Genomic DNA, 19102 nt, shown 5'->3' with positions numbered 1-19102 from the left:
ATGGCAAGGCGTGTGTGTGTGTGTGTGTGTGTGTGTGTGTGTGTGTGTGTGTGTGTGTGTGTGTGTGTGTGTGTGTGTGTGTAGTCATGCAATTGAGATTTCATGTGGAGATAAGAAGTCTTTTGTTTGGTGTTTAATTTGACCAATCCTGGGTTCCCACCCATGTCCCTTCCCCCTCACTGCCTCCACTGATTCCATCCTTACTCCTTCACTTTGTTCCTCTCCTTTTCTTCAGTGATGTCCCCTCTCCTCTCCACTTTCTACACTCTGAGTAGCAGCAGAGTTAATTATTTAATCTTCTGTTGCTATGGTGAGCAACACAAGTTTGCAGAAGGATCTTCATTAGCAGGTAGACCACACAACGTGGTCCTTTTTAAATCCAATGTCTTTAGAGCAAATCTATGTATTCAGATATCAGGGAAATCATGTCATACATCTAACAATTTAAACAGGGAGCAAGCCTTGAATATAAAACCAAATTGTGGCCTAAAGTACATTACAAATACATTTCATCACCATAGTATTTTTTTTCTCCACAATTCACAATGTCCCCCCCCCAAAAAAAAAAAACATAACAGAGCTATAGATGCATGGTTGACCCTCCAGGAATCTCTCTTTCATGCACACAAGAGCTATTATCTTGTCACTGTTAACATGAGATGGGCCGGCTGTCTGGGAGTGATTAGTGGCTGTGAAGGGGTTAATGGCATGTGTGTGCTTGTATGGTTTCTATGTGTGTGTGTGTGTGTGTGTGTGTGTGTTGTGTTTTTTGTGTTAAATATATTCTCACAAACTCTTCCCCTGGGGGAAAAAAAGGCAGGGACAGGATGGGTGTATTAAGGTCACTCCCGGGTCAACATATGGCCCCGAGGGACAAGGTTTGTGTTTGTGTGTGTGACACAGAGAAGCTCACTCTTACCATGCATGAGTGGAGGAAGTTGAAAGAGTAGGAAGGGAGGGAAAAAAAGCTGTGAAAAAGAAGTTGTGAGATAAAGAAGTGATGGGACAATTTGAGAGGATGAAAGTGGGCGGCATCCTGTAAGATCATACAGGATCATACAGTTTTGTTAGGATGCTGGAGGACAATGAGACCCGCCTTTTGAGGCAGTGCGAACCTATGCTTTAGTTCATTCTTCTTCAAGTATTGCATATCACAATTAAATTTGGAATAAAACAGGCGTGCAGATAAAATTAAAAAAGAAAGATATGAAAAACTGTTCAAAGCTTTCGTAAAGAATCGTTCTAAGCTAACATGACCAGTTATTTAACTAAGTAGTGCTAGCTAGCACATCAGAAGCTAGCTAGCGATTGATTTAGCTCTACGGTTTACTAATCAGCTAACTACTATGTTAATGTTAATGCTAGCTAACTCAGTTAAATGATTAGGCATGCTACGCTACTGTTAACCTAGCCAAATGCTAACTACTTCACTACTAAGAATAAATGTATAAATATGAAAAAAGTATGACTACAGCATACTTTATTGATAGAATCCTGTTAGCATTCAGGTAGCATCAACATAACTGCATTTGGTGACTTCAGTTTGTTTCTGTCTCCAGACTGAAGTGAGCATTCAGGAAACGAAACCTAACCCAGATCAAAACGTCCATTCAGGTTATGTCAGTGTTACTGAATTTTAGCAACTCATCAATTTGAGAGAATGAATGCTGGTTTTACCTGCACACCTCCTTTCTTTCTTTTAGCCCCTGAACCTCCCCCTCCTCCTCCTTTTACTCTCCTCCCTTCCTTCATTCACTGTTCCTTTGTGTGAGTGGATTGGTGACATTGTGATGCAGGGTAGAGCAGGAAGAAAAAAAAAAAAAAAAAAAAAAAAAACACAAGCAGGTGGTGAAGTGGTCACTCACCATTATGCCCTCAATTCCTCAATTTCGCAGAGCCATTCTCCAGATTCCCCCACTTTATACTGTTTGTAAGACATTTAGGTACAGAAACTTCTCACTCGCTTCATCTTTCTCTTCTTGTACACTGCTTCCACTCTGCCCCCCACCTCTAATAAACTTCTTATTTCTACCTTTCAATTCCCTCCAGCCTCCTGTAGAAGCTATTTATTCTCTCCATCTCATTTTCCACTTGCTCTCTCAAACTCACCCTCTCCTCTTCCGCCTACTTTCTACAATTCTGCCCCCTCCCAAACTTTCTCTCTAATCCCCCCTTTCTGTTTCTTTCTCTTCTCTCTAGAGAGGATTTGGGCAAAGTGTTTAATGGATGGCAATAAATGGGCAAAAGAGTGGGCTATAGTCCGGTGCTGCAGATTTATGCAGATGCCTAACTCAGTTTTCCTGTTTTCTTCTTTCACAACAGTCCTACAGTTGAATATAAGTTCTAAAATCCACACATCTTGCTGTTACCTACAATGCACTATCCTCCAATCAGCAGGGGTAGAGTGGCAGTCTACTCAGCTCATTCAAGAACTCTTGTCTTAAGGGCCTCCATATTGAAGTAAGGACTTAGGCTAACCCAGTTTGAGTGCTAACCCAAAGTTAAGAATAATAAAGGGAATGCAGTTTTGCACTTCCATGAAGTTGGGGGACTTGTATGAGATGGAATTTTAAAACGAATGATCAAAACTTATGCAGCAGAAGCTGAAGCCTCCTGACTTTTAATCCCTACGTGGGTCAAGCTCCACAAAACAGGATTCTACACTTCCGATTATGCAATCAACAGCAACTCTTATATTAGACCCTTCCTCCCTAAGTCCATGCCATGAGTTTGTATTGCTGTGTTAAAAGTCATTGCTGACCACGCTTCAGGTAGAATCATTTACCCCACTCAGAGGCTATATATACTGTCTTCCTCCCTTTGTTCCTTCTTTTCCACCACAATGTGTGCTTCCTAGAAAAAACACAGACAGAAAGAGGCAAGTGAAGAATCTAAATTGCAATCTGCCTACTGAATGCTCTGCTTTAACTGCCAATCTGCTGACTGCGTCTCATTCATGCTGACATCAATTGAGTCAACTATCCAGTGTTTCCCTACAGCAGGCTTTTTGTAAAAAAAAATCTATGGTCTGCAAGCCCAATCCAAAATAACCCTGATGACATCACCTTGGTCCTTTTCTTAGACTATAAAATGCTCCCATGAGAGCCACCAATGCCATTTTACAACTGTTTTCACAGGCCGATTAGAAATTGGTGGAGTGCCTCTTTAAGTTATTCTTTTTCTCTTCTCCCACAATGGCAACCATTTGCCAGTTGTTTTTTTTAAACAAAAATAGTTGAGTTTAAAATGACACAAAAATATATATCTGCCTGTGTATGTTATCTGCAGTGTTTAAGAACGTCTAGATTTAGTGCTTACGATAATTGCCTAAACTTTATTGTTCATGTACGGCATGAGAAGTTGTCCAGATCATTACATACACACAATTCCGCTCTGATGTTGTCATTCACGATAATAGCCATTATGTCAAATATTCAATGAAATACCAAGGCCAGGGTTTCTCCTTGTATGGTGAAATACAACTTCTATGGTGTGTATAATATAGGCAGTAATTACTGTTGTCAGAACTAAAAGCAAATATGGAAAGTAGCACCCACACAGCAGTTTTTCAGGCCCGAGCCTGAGCGAGAGACACATTGGGAGTGCATAAAATGGATAAAGTTACATGCAAAGACCTTTGTTGTGTAAAACTATTACACCGATAGCAGCAGAGTACTGGAACACAGTCAGGGATACTTCATTAGAGCAGAGACAAAAAAGTAAAAGCAGAGTGAGCACCCTAATCCATCAACTACAGCAATAATGTCCATGTGGCACCATACCAACATGTAACTAATGAAAATCCAGTGGGTTAAAATATATAAAGTGTAAAATATTGTACCAAATCTGATGATGGATTTGACAGAACCTGGGTAAACATATTGTGAACACTAACTTAGAACTCAGATTAACCACGGTTTGCTTGAAAACTGCAGTTACAGTTGAGCCTGTCGGGACACAACTTTGATTCTAAATATCTCAGAAGTGCAGTGCGCTCACATACAGTAGAACCTCTTAATACCAAGCTCATGATATGGATCAACAACATGAAAGAAATATTAATAACTTAAGTAGGGATGATGGGAAATGGAACTACTGCTGCTACTAATGCACACAGGGAATGTGTTATGCAGAGGAGTAATACAAAAGCGAGAAGGTAACATCTATTTACATAAGAACAATATAACTAAACAGTTCTCTTCAATGTGTATCTTGTTCTTTACAGTGTCATTTAGAAGTGAGAACAAGTCTTGAATTCATGCCACATTAATTTTCAATGTGAAAATAGATTTTTAAATATTTTTAATGAATAAACAATACCATGCAAAATAGAATATGCAAGGGGTATTTACACACCTTGTGTTATCACCAATACATTATATCAATAACAGATATTTGACTAATTAATGGAAGGAATTGCAATAACTGACACACTATTTAGAATTACTTCATTGTTAGAAATGATTATGTAGCACAAAACATTGTGCAAATAAATATACAAGGCACTGTACAGCCAAGTGTGTTTAACTACAGGTTGTCCCATCTTCCAGGCAAACACTGAGAGTACATCAAAAAGATAAACTACAGATTTGAGAGAACAAGGCAGAACAGACAAGGAGGCAGTGGGAAGAACTTTGCAAAATGTCAAAGTAACAAACATGAAAATAATGTCAGCTTTGTGTGTCCCTCTAGTGGCACAAAGAGGCCACAGCATCTACTGGTGAGGTGAATTTCTTTATCCCTGTACCAGTATTCATTGTCTTGTCCTTTGTTTACCAGGCCTGGTTTTTGTGGTGTTCGTGCCACAACATTATAATTCAATTTAGAGAAAATGTTAAGTTGAGAAAATGAAATAATTAGAACAACCAGAACAAACGTACAGCCTCGCAGTTTTGAACTATTTTAGGACTCATATTTGAAGAGACTTTTATTAAAAGCAGTGTCATTAACAAATGTAACCCAGAAATCCATGTGAAACGATTTCAAAACCATACAACACGTTCCAAACACCTTTGCAGCTTACTCTATATGCTGGGAAAATCTCAATACTACATAGTACACATTAATGCTGTACAAAAGGACAAAAATGTACATTTTAGTACAAAGTGAATGGTCAACCCTTAAATGTGATATTACTACATAAAAACAGAGTGATGCTCAGAAACTGTTATCACACTGATAATAAAACATAATTAGACTAACATTCCTGTACCAAGGACTTATTCTATATTTGCATTTTTGCGTTTTAATGAACTGAAATTCCAAAGATCACCAGCGTACATGAAACACCCAGCTCCTAAAGGCAATCTGCTACAAGGCAGAGCAAAGCACCAGGAACTAGTTACGTATTCTGTGTCTGCAGAGAAACAAGTGTTGAACAATGAATCCGATGTGCCAGGTGTAATTATTTTCCAAAGGCTCGCCAGCTATTATCTTGATGGCTGCTAAAAGAGATGGTATGGCAGTTGATGTCTTATCCTAAATTATTTTTTAATTTTCAATTATTTCTTAGTCAGTCCTCTCAATTTGGGCACTCGACATTGCAACACATTACAAAGAATATTAAATTACCCTGTGATTGACTATACATTCATATTGTATTCACATCACTGACAGTCAATATTTTATTTTCAAAGCTTGGCCAAGTGGGGTCAGTCAGTGCCAGGCTCCACTTGTTTCATGAAAACTAAAGTTGAGAACATCACACATTGTTTCAATCAAATGAGAAATAAACTCATGATGATGAAAATCATCAAAATGCAAAAGAAACTAAATAAATCTTGTTCTGTGTCAAAGTTCGACAAGTAAAGGGTTAGCCCTGGCTAAGCCCTCCTGTCACGGGTACCTGGTTGTCAGCAGAACCTGGCTGATCCTGTTTGAATCAGTTGTGGAAATCAGGGTGATGTTTGATTCCCTCTGTGGTTGGACTGGAACTACTATCCTCTCTTTAGGATTAAAGGAGCCCCACAGGGCCCTGTTCATCAGCTCCAGGGTAGCAGAGAGGATCAGGTTGGTCACAACTTCTGGATCACCACTTGGAACTTACCTGACATAACAAAATGAAGGGGAGATGAAAAATGTGTTTGAACCTTAAGAGAGGTACTCAAAATTTGAAAACAAATTAGTCAAGGATATATCAAGAATCTCACGTATATGTCCTGACCTACCTGACCACAACACTATTCTGACACCTTGCATGAGTAACAACAGTTTGGCTACTATCCAATGAGCCTGTTCATGTCACCTCGCTCTTTCCCACAACAAAGAGAATCATGGATTGGTATTCTGATAGTACTTACAGGATGGCATAACAGAGACCTCGGCTGTCACCACGCTGTCAAGACCAAGGTTAGACAGAGCTCCTCTCACCACGCCACACGAAAAAGCGAGGTACTGAGAGAAAACACACACAAATATACATTAGCTAAAATGAGATGGAGTCTGAGCGATAAAGCATTCGATTTGAAATATTTTTTGTGGCAATACTGTATCGCTACAGCCAGGACGCCAAGTATCAATCTTTTACTTTATAAATTACACATGAGAATTTAACTTTTTGGTACTAGATTAATACAATCAATTGCTTTTCAGTCCACTAGATGGGAAATTGAAGTGAGATGAACAAACAGACTAATGTATCTGTAGAAGGAATATAAGAGAGAGAGAGAGAGAGAGAGAGAGAGAAAGAATACTAACCTTAGGAGCCTGATCCAGGTACTGTTTTCCACTGGAGAGTTGAGTCAGTAGAGAAAACTTGTTGTCCTGCAGGACATAGGTACCCTACGGCAGAAAATAAATGCATGTAACAAACCCTTGTAACAAATAACAGATTGTAACCAACACTGAATATGCTTCTGTATATATTAATGTCCTATCATTCAGAGGGGATTTAAGTAAGCTATGACCTTAATTGAGTTTTATTGAAGATTAGGACACTCTAAGCTCTTCTTTGCCATAATGATCTTTGATATCTATTACAAACTAAGTCACATTTTCACAAAAGAGACTGAAATTTCTGTTGGCGGAAAGACTACTCTCAACTTTTATTTTACCTGATGGTTTGTTCTGAGGTTGTCAACCTGCCTCCTGAACACCTTCGTCCAGAAGTCTTTACAGACAAACTTCATTACATCCAACTCATCCTTGAAGCTGGCAGAGTCCCTGGTCAACCTAGACAGAGCAAACATCAACACAGGCAGGTAACATAAGTGAGGATGCAAGTCGTATAGCATTTACTGTTGCACTGTCTGCCTGTGTGTGTGTGTGTGTGTGTGTGTCCGTCTACCTTTCAATGAGTCCTTGTCCCACCCTGAAACCCATGCTTTCAAGGACAGAAACACAGACAGCTCTGTCCTGAAGAGAAGAAATTCAAACTGTTTACTGGCTCATTCATTTGTGTGTTAGTATGGTTACATCATGTAATATGGCCATGTTAAAGCTACACTATTATAATGTAATAGCATAATTTGGTGTTTTTCAAGGTGATTACAAACCACAGTGGAACTCAAGGCTGATATTTTTCTAACGCTATATATTAGGTGTCAGATGGTGATTGAACCATGCCTTTATGGAACACACCTTGTTGTCCATCTCTCCTTTACTGGATTGCTGCTCCTTGTAGATATGTGACACGATCTCCATATGGAGAAAGTCAAACAGAGACTCGTCTGCCATCCCTGACAAACACACAGAAGTGATTATACAGCCCAGTATAACGCTTATGTAAAACGGTTTGACTTAACCTCCGGTAGTTGTGCTTCAAAGACGAAATCAACAGTAACGCTAGCTAAATGTGAAAACCATTAACGGCGCTAGCGTTAGCTTCATAGCTAGCGCCAGATAGCTAACGTTAGTGTTGTTTGCGGTCCACTGTCCAAGCCTAGTTTTTCCTTTTGTCGGCATATGAGAGAGGATGAGGACAAAAAGCCTAACCCATGCACATGTCTATTACATATCTTTATAGTTATCTAAATAAATTAAACATAGTAAACAGTTAATGTACTGTACCTGTCAACTTTAGGCTACACGAAGTAAATACAACCCTGCTTTCTGGGTTGAACTCGATATTTCTGCCAGGGTACACCTCTAGATTCACATAGGCGGAGTTAGCGGGAGTTGTTAACCCATAAAGTGAAAAAGCACCCGGTGGTGACGGATTATGGTCCACCCCAACAAGAACAAGAAATCATACATCTAGTAATATAACATATTGTTCTCATGTGGAGGGCATCAATAAACATGTGGAGGCCTTACGTTGAAATCGGCGTACGCCGATTTAATTACAAACAGACTCTTGTATATGGAGCTGGCGTGTCTTCCAATCGCGGTATGAGACGTCAGGTGTCACGTGACATCATAGCTCAGAAAATAAGCCACTTCCTTACTGCTCATGTGATTTGTGTTTTTGTCATCCCAGTGAAGGTTTGACAATTTTGGAATTTTTGGACTGTATATTTGAGCGTTTAGCTTGTAGCTAATTTTACATTATAGATTCTCGTTGAGTTAACTTGTACTTAGCAAGGTGAAGCTGATGTCAGGAGTACTGGAACACTATTTAGCTACAGCAACAATCTAACCTTACTTTGTTTCAGTGTAGCTAACGAAGTTTTGTGTGTGTGTGTGTGTGTGTGTGTGTATTTGTGTGTGTATGTGTGTGTGTGTGTGTGTGTGTGTGTGTGTGTGTGTGTGTGTGTGTGTGTGTGTGTGTGTGTGTGTGTGTGTGTGTGTGTGTGTGTGTGTGTGTGTGTGTGTGTGTGTGTGTAGTCATGTCCAGCGGGTACCAGATAGTGGTGCAGGGCGAGGCCTCTGAGACAGACTCTGATGATGAAGTTTACATCACCTCCATGACCGCTCCCCAAACTGCTACCGTCGGAGCTAAGGTTGTCTAGCATGATGTGTGTGTTCGAGCGTGATATAGAGATAAAAGTGTGTTTTCAAAAGCATCAACTAATATCTCCACCCCTCCTGACATTAATCTACAATGTGTTTTGTCTGTGATATCTATCTTGGATAGGTTCCTGGGGAGGCGTCTGAAACAGACAGTGAGGGTGAGGAGGAGCAGGCGGGCCGAGCCTCCTCACTGAGCCAGGAGAGCGCTCAGATACTCAGGAGAGACCTGCCTCCTCTTATCGTAGTTCGAGACCATCCTGATATACAGTCGATAGTGGAAGGCAGGCCAAGTCCCACACACAGGCCGCAAGGTGAGGAATGCCATATTGCAACGTGACAATTAGAATAATAAATATCCCAATCATAATACTTATTGTGTGACAGAATTAGTCTCAATTTAGAGGTCAGTTTACTGGCTTCTCCTATTCTTCATGCATTTTAGTGTTCAGCATTTCTTGTCATATTTCAACATATTTTGTCATGTATGGCTTCGAATAAATAAGTGAACAATAAAATGGAGGTTTAGTTTTTAATTCTGTTTCCAGGTGACACCCTTTTACAACAGAAACTGCAGGAATCTAACAGCTGTCTATATTCTGATGTGGGACAGACACTACGGCAGGTTTATGGCAGTGCCAGTAGAGAGGTACGGAGATGTGTTTGACCCAGAACACTTATTGTCAAACATATGAATTAGGAATACAAAGGTCTCCCAAAATGCCCTTTATACTGCATTATTACTACAGAGACCACTGCTATATTCTATGATAAGCATCATGTAACCGCTAATTGGTTGTGTTTGTAATGCCTTCATTTGAGTTTTTTTTTTTCTCTGATTGCTTGCGTGAAAGGTCAACAGTGCAACAGCTCAGCTGAATACTTCGCAGAGCGCCATCATCAATGCCTCCCACAGCATAAGGTTAATCCTGGATGACCTGAAGGCTGTGTCCGAGAAGATTGATATCATCACCAGCTGTCAAATACTGCCTGATATTAACATCAATAATCCAAATAATTATACTGCTCCTGTACCATAAAGAAACAAATTAATATATATTTATTTAAAATATACATATCGTCATGGGTATATTTTCATTTAATATCAGAGTAGGATTCAAGATGGAAAAAATAGCATGTTAGCTTTACTTCAGTGTTTACAAACAATAGCATATGAAGAAATACATATATCTAGGATCACACACTTTATATGTATTTGTCTGGCAGGATTCTCTGTCCTTGTGTCTGGAGCTCTGGGATATTTCTGTCAAGAGATGATGTTCTGTCATCCTGTGTTTTGCAGCTGTCCTCCAGGGTTGCACTTTGACATAGAACATAGGAACATATTAACAATATCAATTTTCTTTCCTGCAGTTCTTTGTAAATATAAATATACCACAACATAATCCCTTGAACCATTGTACAATGATTTTTATAAGGCATATCCTTTTCTGTCTTTGCTGTTTTTTTTCTGGCTCCCTGTGATAGGTCAAGGATGCAGACTTGTGCAAGTTTCTCATACTATGATTCAAATGTTTGGTTCTTTTTTTTCCAGTTTGTTAAAATTGTAAAATAAATGCAACTAAATAATAAAAAATTGCTTTTGTTGGTAAACCTGAATGCTGTTAAATGTGTCAACTGCTATCAGAAAACACAAAGTGTCTCCAGAGCTGTAATTCTGCCCTGGTTCATTGATCTGGCTTTGAATGAAAGTAAATGTGGAGATAACTTAAAATGTATTGGTTATACTTTAATTTTCAGAAAACAATAGCACCTATCAGAAAACAACATACATATTACAGACACAATTAAAAAAAGAAAAGAAAGTTAGTTAACTCACAGAAATCAACAACGCATACAATTTGCCCAGTGTTGGTCAAGCATCTCACCTCATGGAAAAGGACTTCAAAGCAACACCAAAGCACTTTTCCTCTTCAGTCCCCCTACAGGTTGGAAGTGGAATTGTCCATTACCGCTGTTGTATGTCTCATTGGAACTACAGATCCGCTACCCGATCTGGCAAACTTGCATAGTATGGTTATAGCCGATAGAGGGCCGCAAACCGAATGCAAAAGTGTTGTTCACCGTGTTACGAATTGATGAACCACTGAAACGATTTTGGAAACATTATTTTAAAGGTCCCATGGCATGAAAATTTCACTTTATGAGGTTTTTTAACAATAATATGAGTTCCCCCAGCCTGCCTATGGTCCCCCAGTGGCTAGAAACGGCGATAGGTATAAACCGAGCCCTGGGTATCCTGCTCTGCCTTTGAGAAAATGAAAACTCAGATGGGCCGATCTGGAATCTGCTCCTTATGAGGTCATAAGCAGCAAGGTTACCTCCCCTTTCTCTGCTTTGCCCGCCCAGAGAATGTGGTCCACCCATGAGAAAGAGACATCATGGCTTTCAGACGAGCAAAGTGGCAGTTGGTCAAGGCCACACCCCCACCCTCCACCTTGCCCCCTCTCTCCTCCTCAATAGCTACAGACACAGAAATGGCACATACTAAGGAAAGCTCATTGTGGCACTGGCTCTAGTGGCTGTAATTCTGCACCAAGGCTGAATTTCGGGGAAGAGACTTCAGATGCAGTATTAGGGGACCACTAAGGTCTATAGAAAAGCATCCAAAGAGCACCATGTCATGTCATGGGACCTTTAAGGTGCAAAAGAATCTTTGGCGTTGCTTTTTTGAGGTAACCTAATCACAGTTACAAACCCAACTATAAAGGTTGGTTGTATCAGACTGAAAAATATAATGAATTATGATTTGGCCTGTCTATGACTAAAACACTCCTGTGTTCACAGCATCCTGTTCCTTCATTCTAGTTGTCCTTGCATCCATCCATCAAGTAGGGTGATGTTCCATTTATACACCTGTCCATTCCATCCAACAGTCAACAGCTTCACCATAAACCTATACAATCTGTGTGTAGGCACGTCAGATAGCTGTGTAGATATACACTAACACCACTACCAGCAGGTTGAGAACTGTGCCCACAATACCCGCGATGCCAAGCATGTCCTCAGGGTCCACCTTCCATCTGTCCGTTCCACCATCAGGAAGCATGCTGACAGGATCGGCCACCTGAAAGAGAGACAGAGAGAGATGCAGTGCGGTGTATGGCCAGTGTGTACAATTTACATGCACTCAAGGCAGAAATGGTTAGAGTCGTTTAAAGTGTCTTGACATGTTTGAGCCACCTGATGGCACCAGCGATAAAGACATGACAATTTACACTCACAAAACACAACGCAAAACTTTTTTTCTGTTCTGGCGTCTTCTCTGCTGAACATGTTCTATTAGCCTACATGTGCAGTTAAGTCCATATCTGCTCACCTTTAATGTCCATAATTATGTGTAATACACGTATTATGTCTAATGCAGTGGTGGAAGCCGTATGGAGATCTTTTATTTAAGTGAAAGTAGAAATACCACGGTGTAGAATCACTCTGATTTAAGTAAAAGCCATAAATTCAAAATTATACTTAAGTGACAGTACAAAATTATTAGCATCAAAATGTACTTTAAGTACCAAAAGTTAAGTACTCATTATGCAGAATGGCCCATTTTAGAATAATGTATATTATTGGATTACAATTATTGATGCATTAATGAGTACATCACTTTAATGTTGCAGCTAGTAAAGGTGTGGTTAATTTAACATCATAATAATCATAATGTATAATTATAATTTATTTGTTGATTATTTTCAGAATTAATAATCTGAATCTGTAAAGTATGTTATCAAATAAATGCAGTGGAGTAAAAAGTACAGTATTTCCCTCTAAATTAAGTAGAAGTATAGTAGTAGCAGAAAATGGAATTACTCAAGTAAAGTTCAAATTTGTACTTAAGTACAGTATGCCAGGAAATGTACTTACTTACTTTTCACCACTGTTCTAATGTCATACTCAGTATAAGTTAAATGTATTCATTTATATAAACATGATAGTGAGAGATATTCTCTAATATATATAGTTCTATGTACTATAATGATATAGTGCCAATATTGTGATGAAAAGTGTTCCAACCACCATATAGGTAGGAAGTAAAAAAAGAGAGTAATCTTTCCTTTGATGAGCTGAGTATTATTTTCTCTGAAATTTACCTCTTTGCTGTTTTTCTTTCCTCTGTCATCGCTCGGCTCCGATGGCTCCATTTCTCCCTTGTCAAACTCACTCAGTGCAGTATAAACTACTTCAGCGGTAATCCTGTTCAGTCCCAAAACAAATAGATCCAAATATTCACAGGGATGATGTCAGGCAGGACTTTGTGCAGCACCGCTCTCTGAGTTAAAGTCTTCTTTATCTTCTCTCGGGTCCCCACTGACCCACAGGTCTATAATAAATGGGAGAATAAAGGGATGCTGTTTTGTTTGTTTTGCTGTGCGGCTAATGGCACAGACTCACACAAGGCCAAGAAGCCGCCCGGCTGCCCAGACACTATTTCTGTGTCAAGTCAATATTGTTGGCTTGTAGCTGCCTCTGTGTGCGTGTTTGTGTGTGTGTGTTCAGTGTGTTATTAAGGGATTGAAGAGGCCGCGAATACGTGGTGATGTCACTAGTGCCTTCTTATTTGTGTGTATGTGTGTGTGTGTGCATTCTAATTGTTGCCGTCTCTTTTAGTTCGATGGATAAGATGTGCCACTTGGTATCTGAGGTGTGTGTGTGTGTGTGTAAACTCCCAGTAGAGACATTTGTACTTAAAACTATTAGCCACTGTCATGTCAAACTACTCTAGTTTCGTTTAGGGAATTAGTTTCCCTTTTATATTATAGTTCATTGTTCAGCTTAGGACAATTAAACCAAACACACACACGCATGCACAGTGCAGTGCTGATTCAAATCCATCATGCAGCAGAAGAGTGTTTGCCATTGTAGAACCTTCATAATAGAGATCCATTGAGGCTTCATTACAGGCAAAGCTGAGGAGCAGAGATGAAGTGTTAGTGGTGAAGCTCCCTCAGGCATTTTTCATTGAGTACACAACTACTTAGTCCATGCAAGTGATAATTTGACTTAATTAGCCTATACAATATTTATATAACATCAGTTTTAGTAGTTTTAGGTTTAGGAAAAAAAATATTCATTCAAAATTGCTGGAGCTAACATAAATTAAAAAAAGAGGGTTAAATAATAAGCCGTATTCAACAGTTAGATTAATATCCGTTGCATGTGCTGTAAGACATCTACCAAATGATGACACATTTAATGCAGATGTTAAAGAAATCCGGAAATAATTGGCTAAGAACCCAATTAAGAAAAATCCATGTAGTTGCCAGTTTATAAGCTTCACCTAGCTAAGCTATTTCAGGCTTATACAACAGTCCTGCAATAAATCATATCTCATGAAGGTTATACTGTTCATTTTTGTGTAAACTGTTTAGAAAGGTGTTGATTCAACTGTAAGATCATTTTGGAGCTTGTGATGTTGTTGAATTGTAGTGTGTTTTACTGACAGGTGTTTTTATTATGTTGTGCTCCATTTACGTATATCTATGAAGGTAGGCTAAACAACAGAAGCACCTATATAAAGCAATACAGTTCAACTGCACAAAAATCTGCATCCTCCAAAATGATCATTACGTTCATTCAACAGCTCTCTAAATCAAAGACTGTTGTATTAGACTGCATTATTTAAGCAAAAGGTATACCTAACAAACTTGCAACTGAGTGTATATACAAATATATATATATATACTGTATGTATATATATATATATATTTATATATATATGTATAATATACATATATCCCTGTTTAAGTAACAACATTGTTTCTTGACTTTCAGATTATACTCCTGCTTTGTGTTCAAATCTTAACTAAAATGTTAAAATATCATTGGAATAATAACAGTATGTATGTTCAGGGATCACCCTGGTCTTTGTCCTTCTTCCCTGACTGGAACAGAGGTAGCTGACCACAAAGGGCCATTAACCAATCGATCAGGGACTCTCATGGGATGAAGAAAACAAAAGTATAATGAGACCCCATGGGACATATGAATCTGCCATCATCATTTGAGGAACCGTCTAAAAAAGCATTTCTCACATCCTCAGATATATTATCTGTCTTTTACTGTGTGTGTGTGTGTGTGTGTTTGTGTGTGTGTGTGTGTGTGTGTGTGTGTGTGCGTGTGTGTGTCTATCCCTCAGTCAGCTGTCCTGATTGAACTCCAGGTTTTGAGGGCTGCATGAGCGATAAGTAATTTGGAAAGAGGGCAAGCACAGAAAACACATCAGGACCGAGACATCACATCAACATCCTCAATGACAAAGAAAAACAACACCATCCCAATGATGATTGTGATGATGATAGTCACATCCTCCAAACCTTCCTTTGCTTATTATAAGGTCATTTTGCTTAAACACATTAGAAAATAGAAAAATGGAAGTTGTACAACATATTGTTCTTTTTTCTCACAGGAAAATAAGTGTACTTCTGCATTTGCCAATGGCTGAGGGAAAACATTTCATTATTCAATGGCAATGAGTACATATCAATATTTAAGTCCAAAAGTTGTCACCTCATTGATTTTTTTCATGTGAAGACCCATACAGTATGTAAGCAGTGGTGTAGTCTAATGTATTGTAGTGTTTATACTGTATATGTAAATAATATATAATTATTTTTTCCTGGCTCAGAATGGGCCTTTTGAGTATCCTATGAAAAGGAAAACACAGATGACATAATCAAATATCAAAAATATAATGGAATATAAGCAGTAAGGGGGCTTTCACATCAGGGACCTAAGCCTGGATCACAAAAGTTGAGCCCAAAGCAACGAGGACAAAATAAAATAGACTACTTATATTTGTCTTAAATGTGCGGTGAAGGGAGGATACTGGCGTTAGTGTAGGCGGAGCATTTGGGCCCGGTCGCTAAGCACACACTACGCACTGTGCTCAGCGGGTCGATGAAAGATGATAAAAGTCTCTCTGCATGTTCTGCAGTGTTATTTTAGTTTACTGTCACATTACTCGACCCCGTATTTGTGAAGACAAATATCTGAAGTGAAAGTTCTGTCACAAAACTATGTTGTTGCGTATCATTGCACATTTTTAAGTGGGTACATGGAAATCCAGGAGATGTTGTAGTGGGTATAGTGCGGATACCTGCGTATCACGTAGACTACACCACTTTATATAAGCAATATCATTTCAGAATATGTGTATGAGTAAGTATATAAGTATTACTGTTGAAAATATTTGAATAGCATTCAACATTTACCAACAGGATATTGAGTCTTCATGCCTCTTGACTAGAACATTATAGATTATTTTGTTAGATCTTTATAATTCAACAAATCAGTCAACAATACTGTAACTTACTATAATCTGTTTCCTTATAAGGTTACTTATGTAATTTGAGGTAATCTTGGTAAACTAAACTGATATGTTCTTATGAGACCAGTTTCCTGATTTCTCCCAGTGGGAAAGTGATTCAGTTTAAAAGTGAACTGTGAATGACTTTGATCTTTCAGGACACTCTGCTTGTGCATTGAATAGAGACCTCGGTGCGTCTAAGGAGGTTAGAAACAATAAATGAAAGCAAATAACTATGTGACTCAGTGGGTATTTTCCTTCAAGGCTGGTTGAGCTTCTGAGGGACTTGTTACACTCAACAGGCAAGGACATTATAGCACTGTTTACATAAAGCATCTTTCCTTGTTCCAGTGCTTGAGGCTCAAAGCAAGGGATGGAGTTCATGCTTGAGCTGGCAAACTAACTAAAGTCTAAAATAGGAGCATGACAAACATTGGACCAGGGTGCTGAGAAGAGATCATAAATGTTTGCGGTACAGAGAGTGCAGAGGGTAAGGGAGAACAGGAAGAGAGGAAAGAGACTCTAGATTGTTAAATCATACTTGAGCTGTAGTCAGATCTATGCTAGACACTGTAGGCTGGTGTGGGTGAGTCTTCTATAAATGCATTTGTGTGTGTGTGTGTGTGTGTGTGTGTGTGTGTGTGTGTGTGTGTGTGTGTGTGTGTGTGTGTGTGTGTGTGTGTGTGTGTGTGTGTGTGTGTGTGTGTGTGTGTGTCTGTGGGCACAGGGGGCAGCCACCCACATTAGCCAGGTCAGTGGCTGTCTCATGGGGCACCTGAGGACGCACAGTAAATTTATTTGGCTGGCTGAACAAGGCTGCATACAACAGCACAGGTCTGCCAAAGTAGCTATGCTACTTTAAAAGAGCTCAGCTCTGTGGGTGATGACCTTGTTGTCATGCTGACAGTGCATTCAAGACAACACAGAATTAGGATGCTTCCCTCTTCCCTCTCTATTTTTCTGGGAAAAATAAACACGAGGAAAAACCTTCAGAGGACCTAGGGAACAACAGCACCAAGCACTCAAGTTGTATCCAGGTGATAACAAGTGAAAACATGAATACACAACTAGACTTCATGAAAAAAACAGAATTTGGAAGAGTTAGGCTGCTTAGCTGGATTATCTTGTCAGCTGAAACTCAAGGAATTACTTACTTTCAGGCTCCCCGATATAATTTAAGGCAAGATTCAACAGGGCAGAAGAATAAAATCCCTAGTGATACACGTATAGAAACTGGAAATATGCTCTATTAATCTAAACAAATTTCAACACATTAATCCGTGACAAATGTGTAGTGTAGATATTATGCAAGTAAATGATGATGCAAACCCCTCATTTGTTGGTAATTTAGAATTAAGAGTACAAAAACAATATGCAAAACACACCAACTGGACAAACGCCTCAAAGTCACATTGATATTTGCAGTATTTTTTTTTTTGACATGTGAAGGTGATTTTAAAATAAGAGTCTCAACAATAGATGTGTTAGATGCCTTTTCAAGTCAGACATATCCCTGGGTGGTCAGGATAATAGAACTACAGCAGAACTACAACAGATATAGGAGGAAAAGATGCAGATTAAAACAGGCACAAGAGATGTAAATGTCATGAATGTTTGACTTCTAACCTGCATTCCTAGTGCATTTGAAAAGTGTTGCGTTCTTTCACAATATTTTAGCTCAATTTTCTAACGTCAGAGGTCCAAAATAATATCAAATCAAAGCAGAGGAAGAACAGTGAAACTCTTTGAAAGTGGTGTTCTCCATTTTTATTGCCATTACTATAATAATACATTATATATATATATATATATATATATATATATATATAAACATTACATGAACGTACACCGGATCTTACAGCATTTGTTCAAAGTTAACTCTAAAGGATCGTTACAAACTGTTTCTTTATCAGCTTCATCAGAAATTGACATATTGTTCTTACACAATTCCAGAGACAATTTCTTTATTTTGATAAAATAACTGTATCACTTGCTGATAGGAGCAAACAGGATCTGTAAGCTAGTCATTCTGGACATCTCCCATTTCAAATCTACAGTTTGCCTGATTAGTACTGTAGCAGCTACTGCCCTGGAATGTTAGTCAGTAAATCAGCATGTCACACAAAACTTTGGTTAATGGCTCATTTCTCAGGCTTTCTAACACATGGCAGTTGCCTGAATCACTGGCCCTGTTTGCTTATGGAATGATTTGCATTTAAAAAAAGAAGTGAAATGTGAAACATGCATGACAGGACCTTTTCTCAGTCTTGTGCTGCATTTAACGCGGCAAATATTGTAAAACTGGAAACTGGGATGTAACAATTCAGCCTTCTCATGCAAATCAGTGTTTTTCTTTTTAGTTATTTATTATTATTTTGTCAAAATCTGAGATAAATCAATATTCTTCAGCTTTGTTGCTCTGAAATAAAATTAAAATATCTTAGGGATCATCTTGTCCACATAATTTTCTCTTGTCTAGTCTTAGACAGTCTGTGTCCAATATGTCCTCTCAGGCTAAAAATTTATTCAGCTCATGCATCATGAAAAAACACGAGAATCAGTCTTTGCTCTGGCTAAACATAACACAGTCGCTAGCTGGCTCAGACTCAGAGAATGAGAATTTTGGAATCCAGAATCAGAATGAGCGTTTGCTTGTCTTTGAACACGGCTTTCTTGTTTTCAGTGTTTTGTGTTAACAATCCGGGCCTGGGGCAGTGGTTAGGAGTCCCTGGTGTACTTTGATGCATCTGTTTTTCCTCTGGCATTGAAGACCATTTCCATAACATAATGTGTGTGCACATGTTCGCCTCCTTACCTTGTCAAATTTTAACAGAAAATACTATAAACAGGCATCAAATAAATCATAAACAATGTTTATAAGTGAGACAT

General features: G+C 38.8%; 2 protein-coding genes across 2 annotated transcripts; one reads left to right on the top strand and one right to left on the bottom strand.

Moving 5' to 3' along the window:
- Nucleotides 1–4285: 4285 nt before the first annotated feature.
- On the bottom strand, nucleotides 4286–8270 carry trappc6bl (trafficking protein particle complex subunit 6B, like). The gene is made up of 7 exons (XM_039786540.1): nucleotides 8008–8270; nucleotides 7579–7676; nucleotides 7286–7353; nucleotides 7053–7170; nucleotides 6697–6780; nucleotides 6300–6393; nucleotides 4286–6046 (listed from the first exon to the last, which is right to left on the bottom strand). Exons 2-7 carry the CDS (start codon nucleotides 7672–7674, stop codon nucleotides 6015–6017), a joined length of 492 nt encoding a protein of 163 aa, XP_039642474.1. The 5' UTR covers nucleotides 7675–7676; nucleotides 8008–8270; the 3' UTR covers nucleotides 4286–6014.
- A 45-nt stretch (nucleotides 8271–8315) lies between these two features.
- Nucleotides 8316–10506, top strand: bloc1s3 (biogenesis of lysosomal organelles complex-1, subunit 3). Its single transcript, XM_039786528.1, has 5 exons — nucleotides 8316–8421; nucleotides 8764–8879; nucleotides 9014–9200; nucleotides 9435–9535; nucleotides 9741–10506. Exons 2-5 carry the CDS (start codon nucleotides 8766–8768, stop codon nucleotides 9924–9926), a joined length of 588 nt encoding a protein of 195 aa, XP_039642462.1. The 5' UTR covers nucleotides 8316–8421; nucleotides 8764–8765; the 3' UTR covers nucleotides 9927–10506.
- Nucleotides 10507–19102: the final 8596 nt, after the last annotated feature.

Source organism: Perca fluviatilis, chromosome 2 (assembly GCF_010015445.1).
Source record: "Perca fluviatilis chromosome 2, GENO_Pfluv_1.0, whole genome shotgun sequence".
Lineage (NCBI taxonomy): Eukaryota > Metazoa > Chordata > Actinopteri > Perciformes > Percidae > Perca > Perca fluviatilis.
This window is presented reverse-complemented; position numbering and strand designations above follow the sequence as displayed.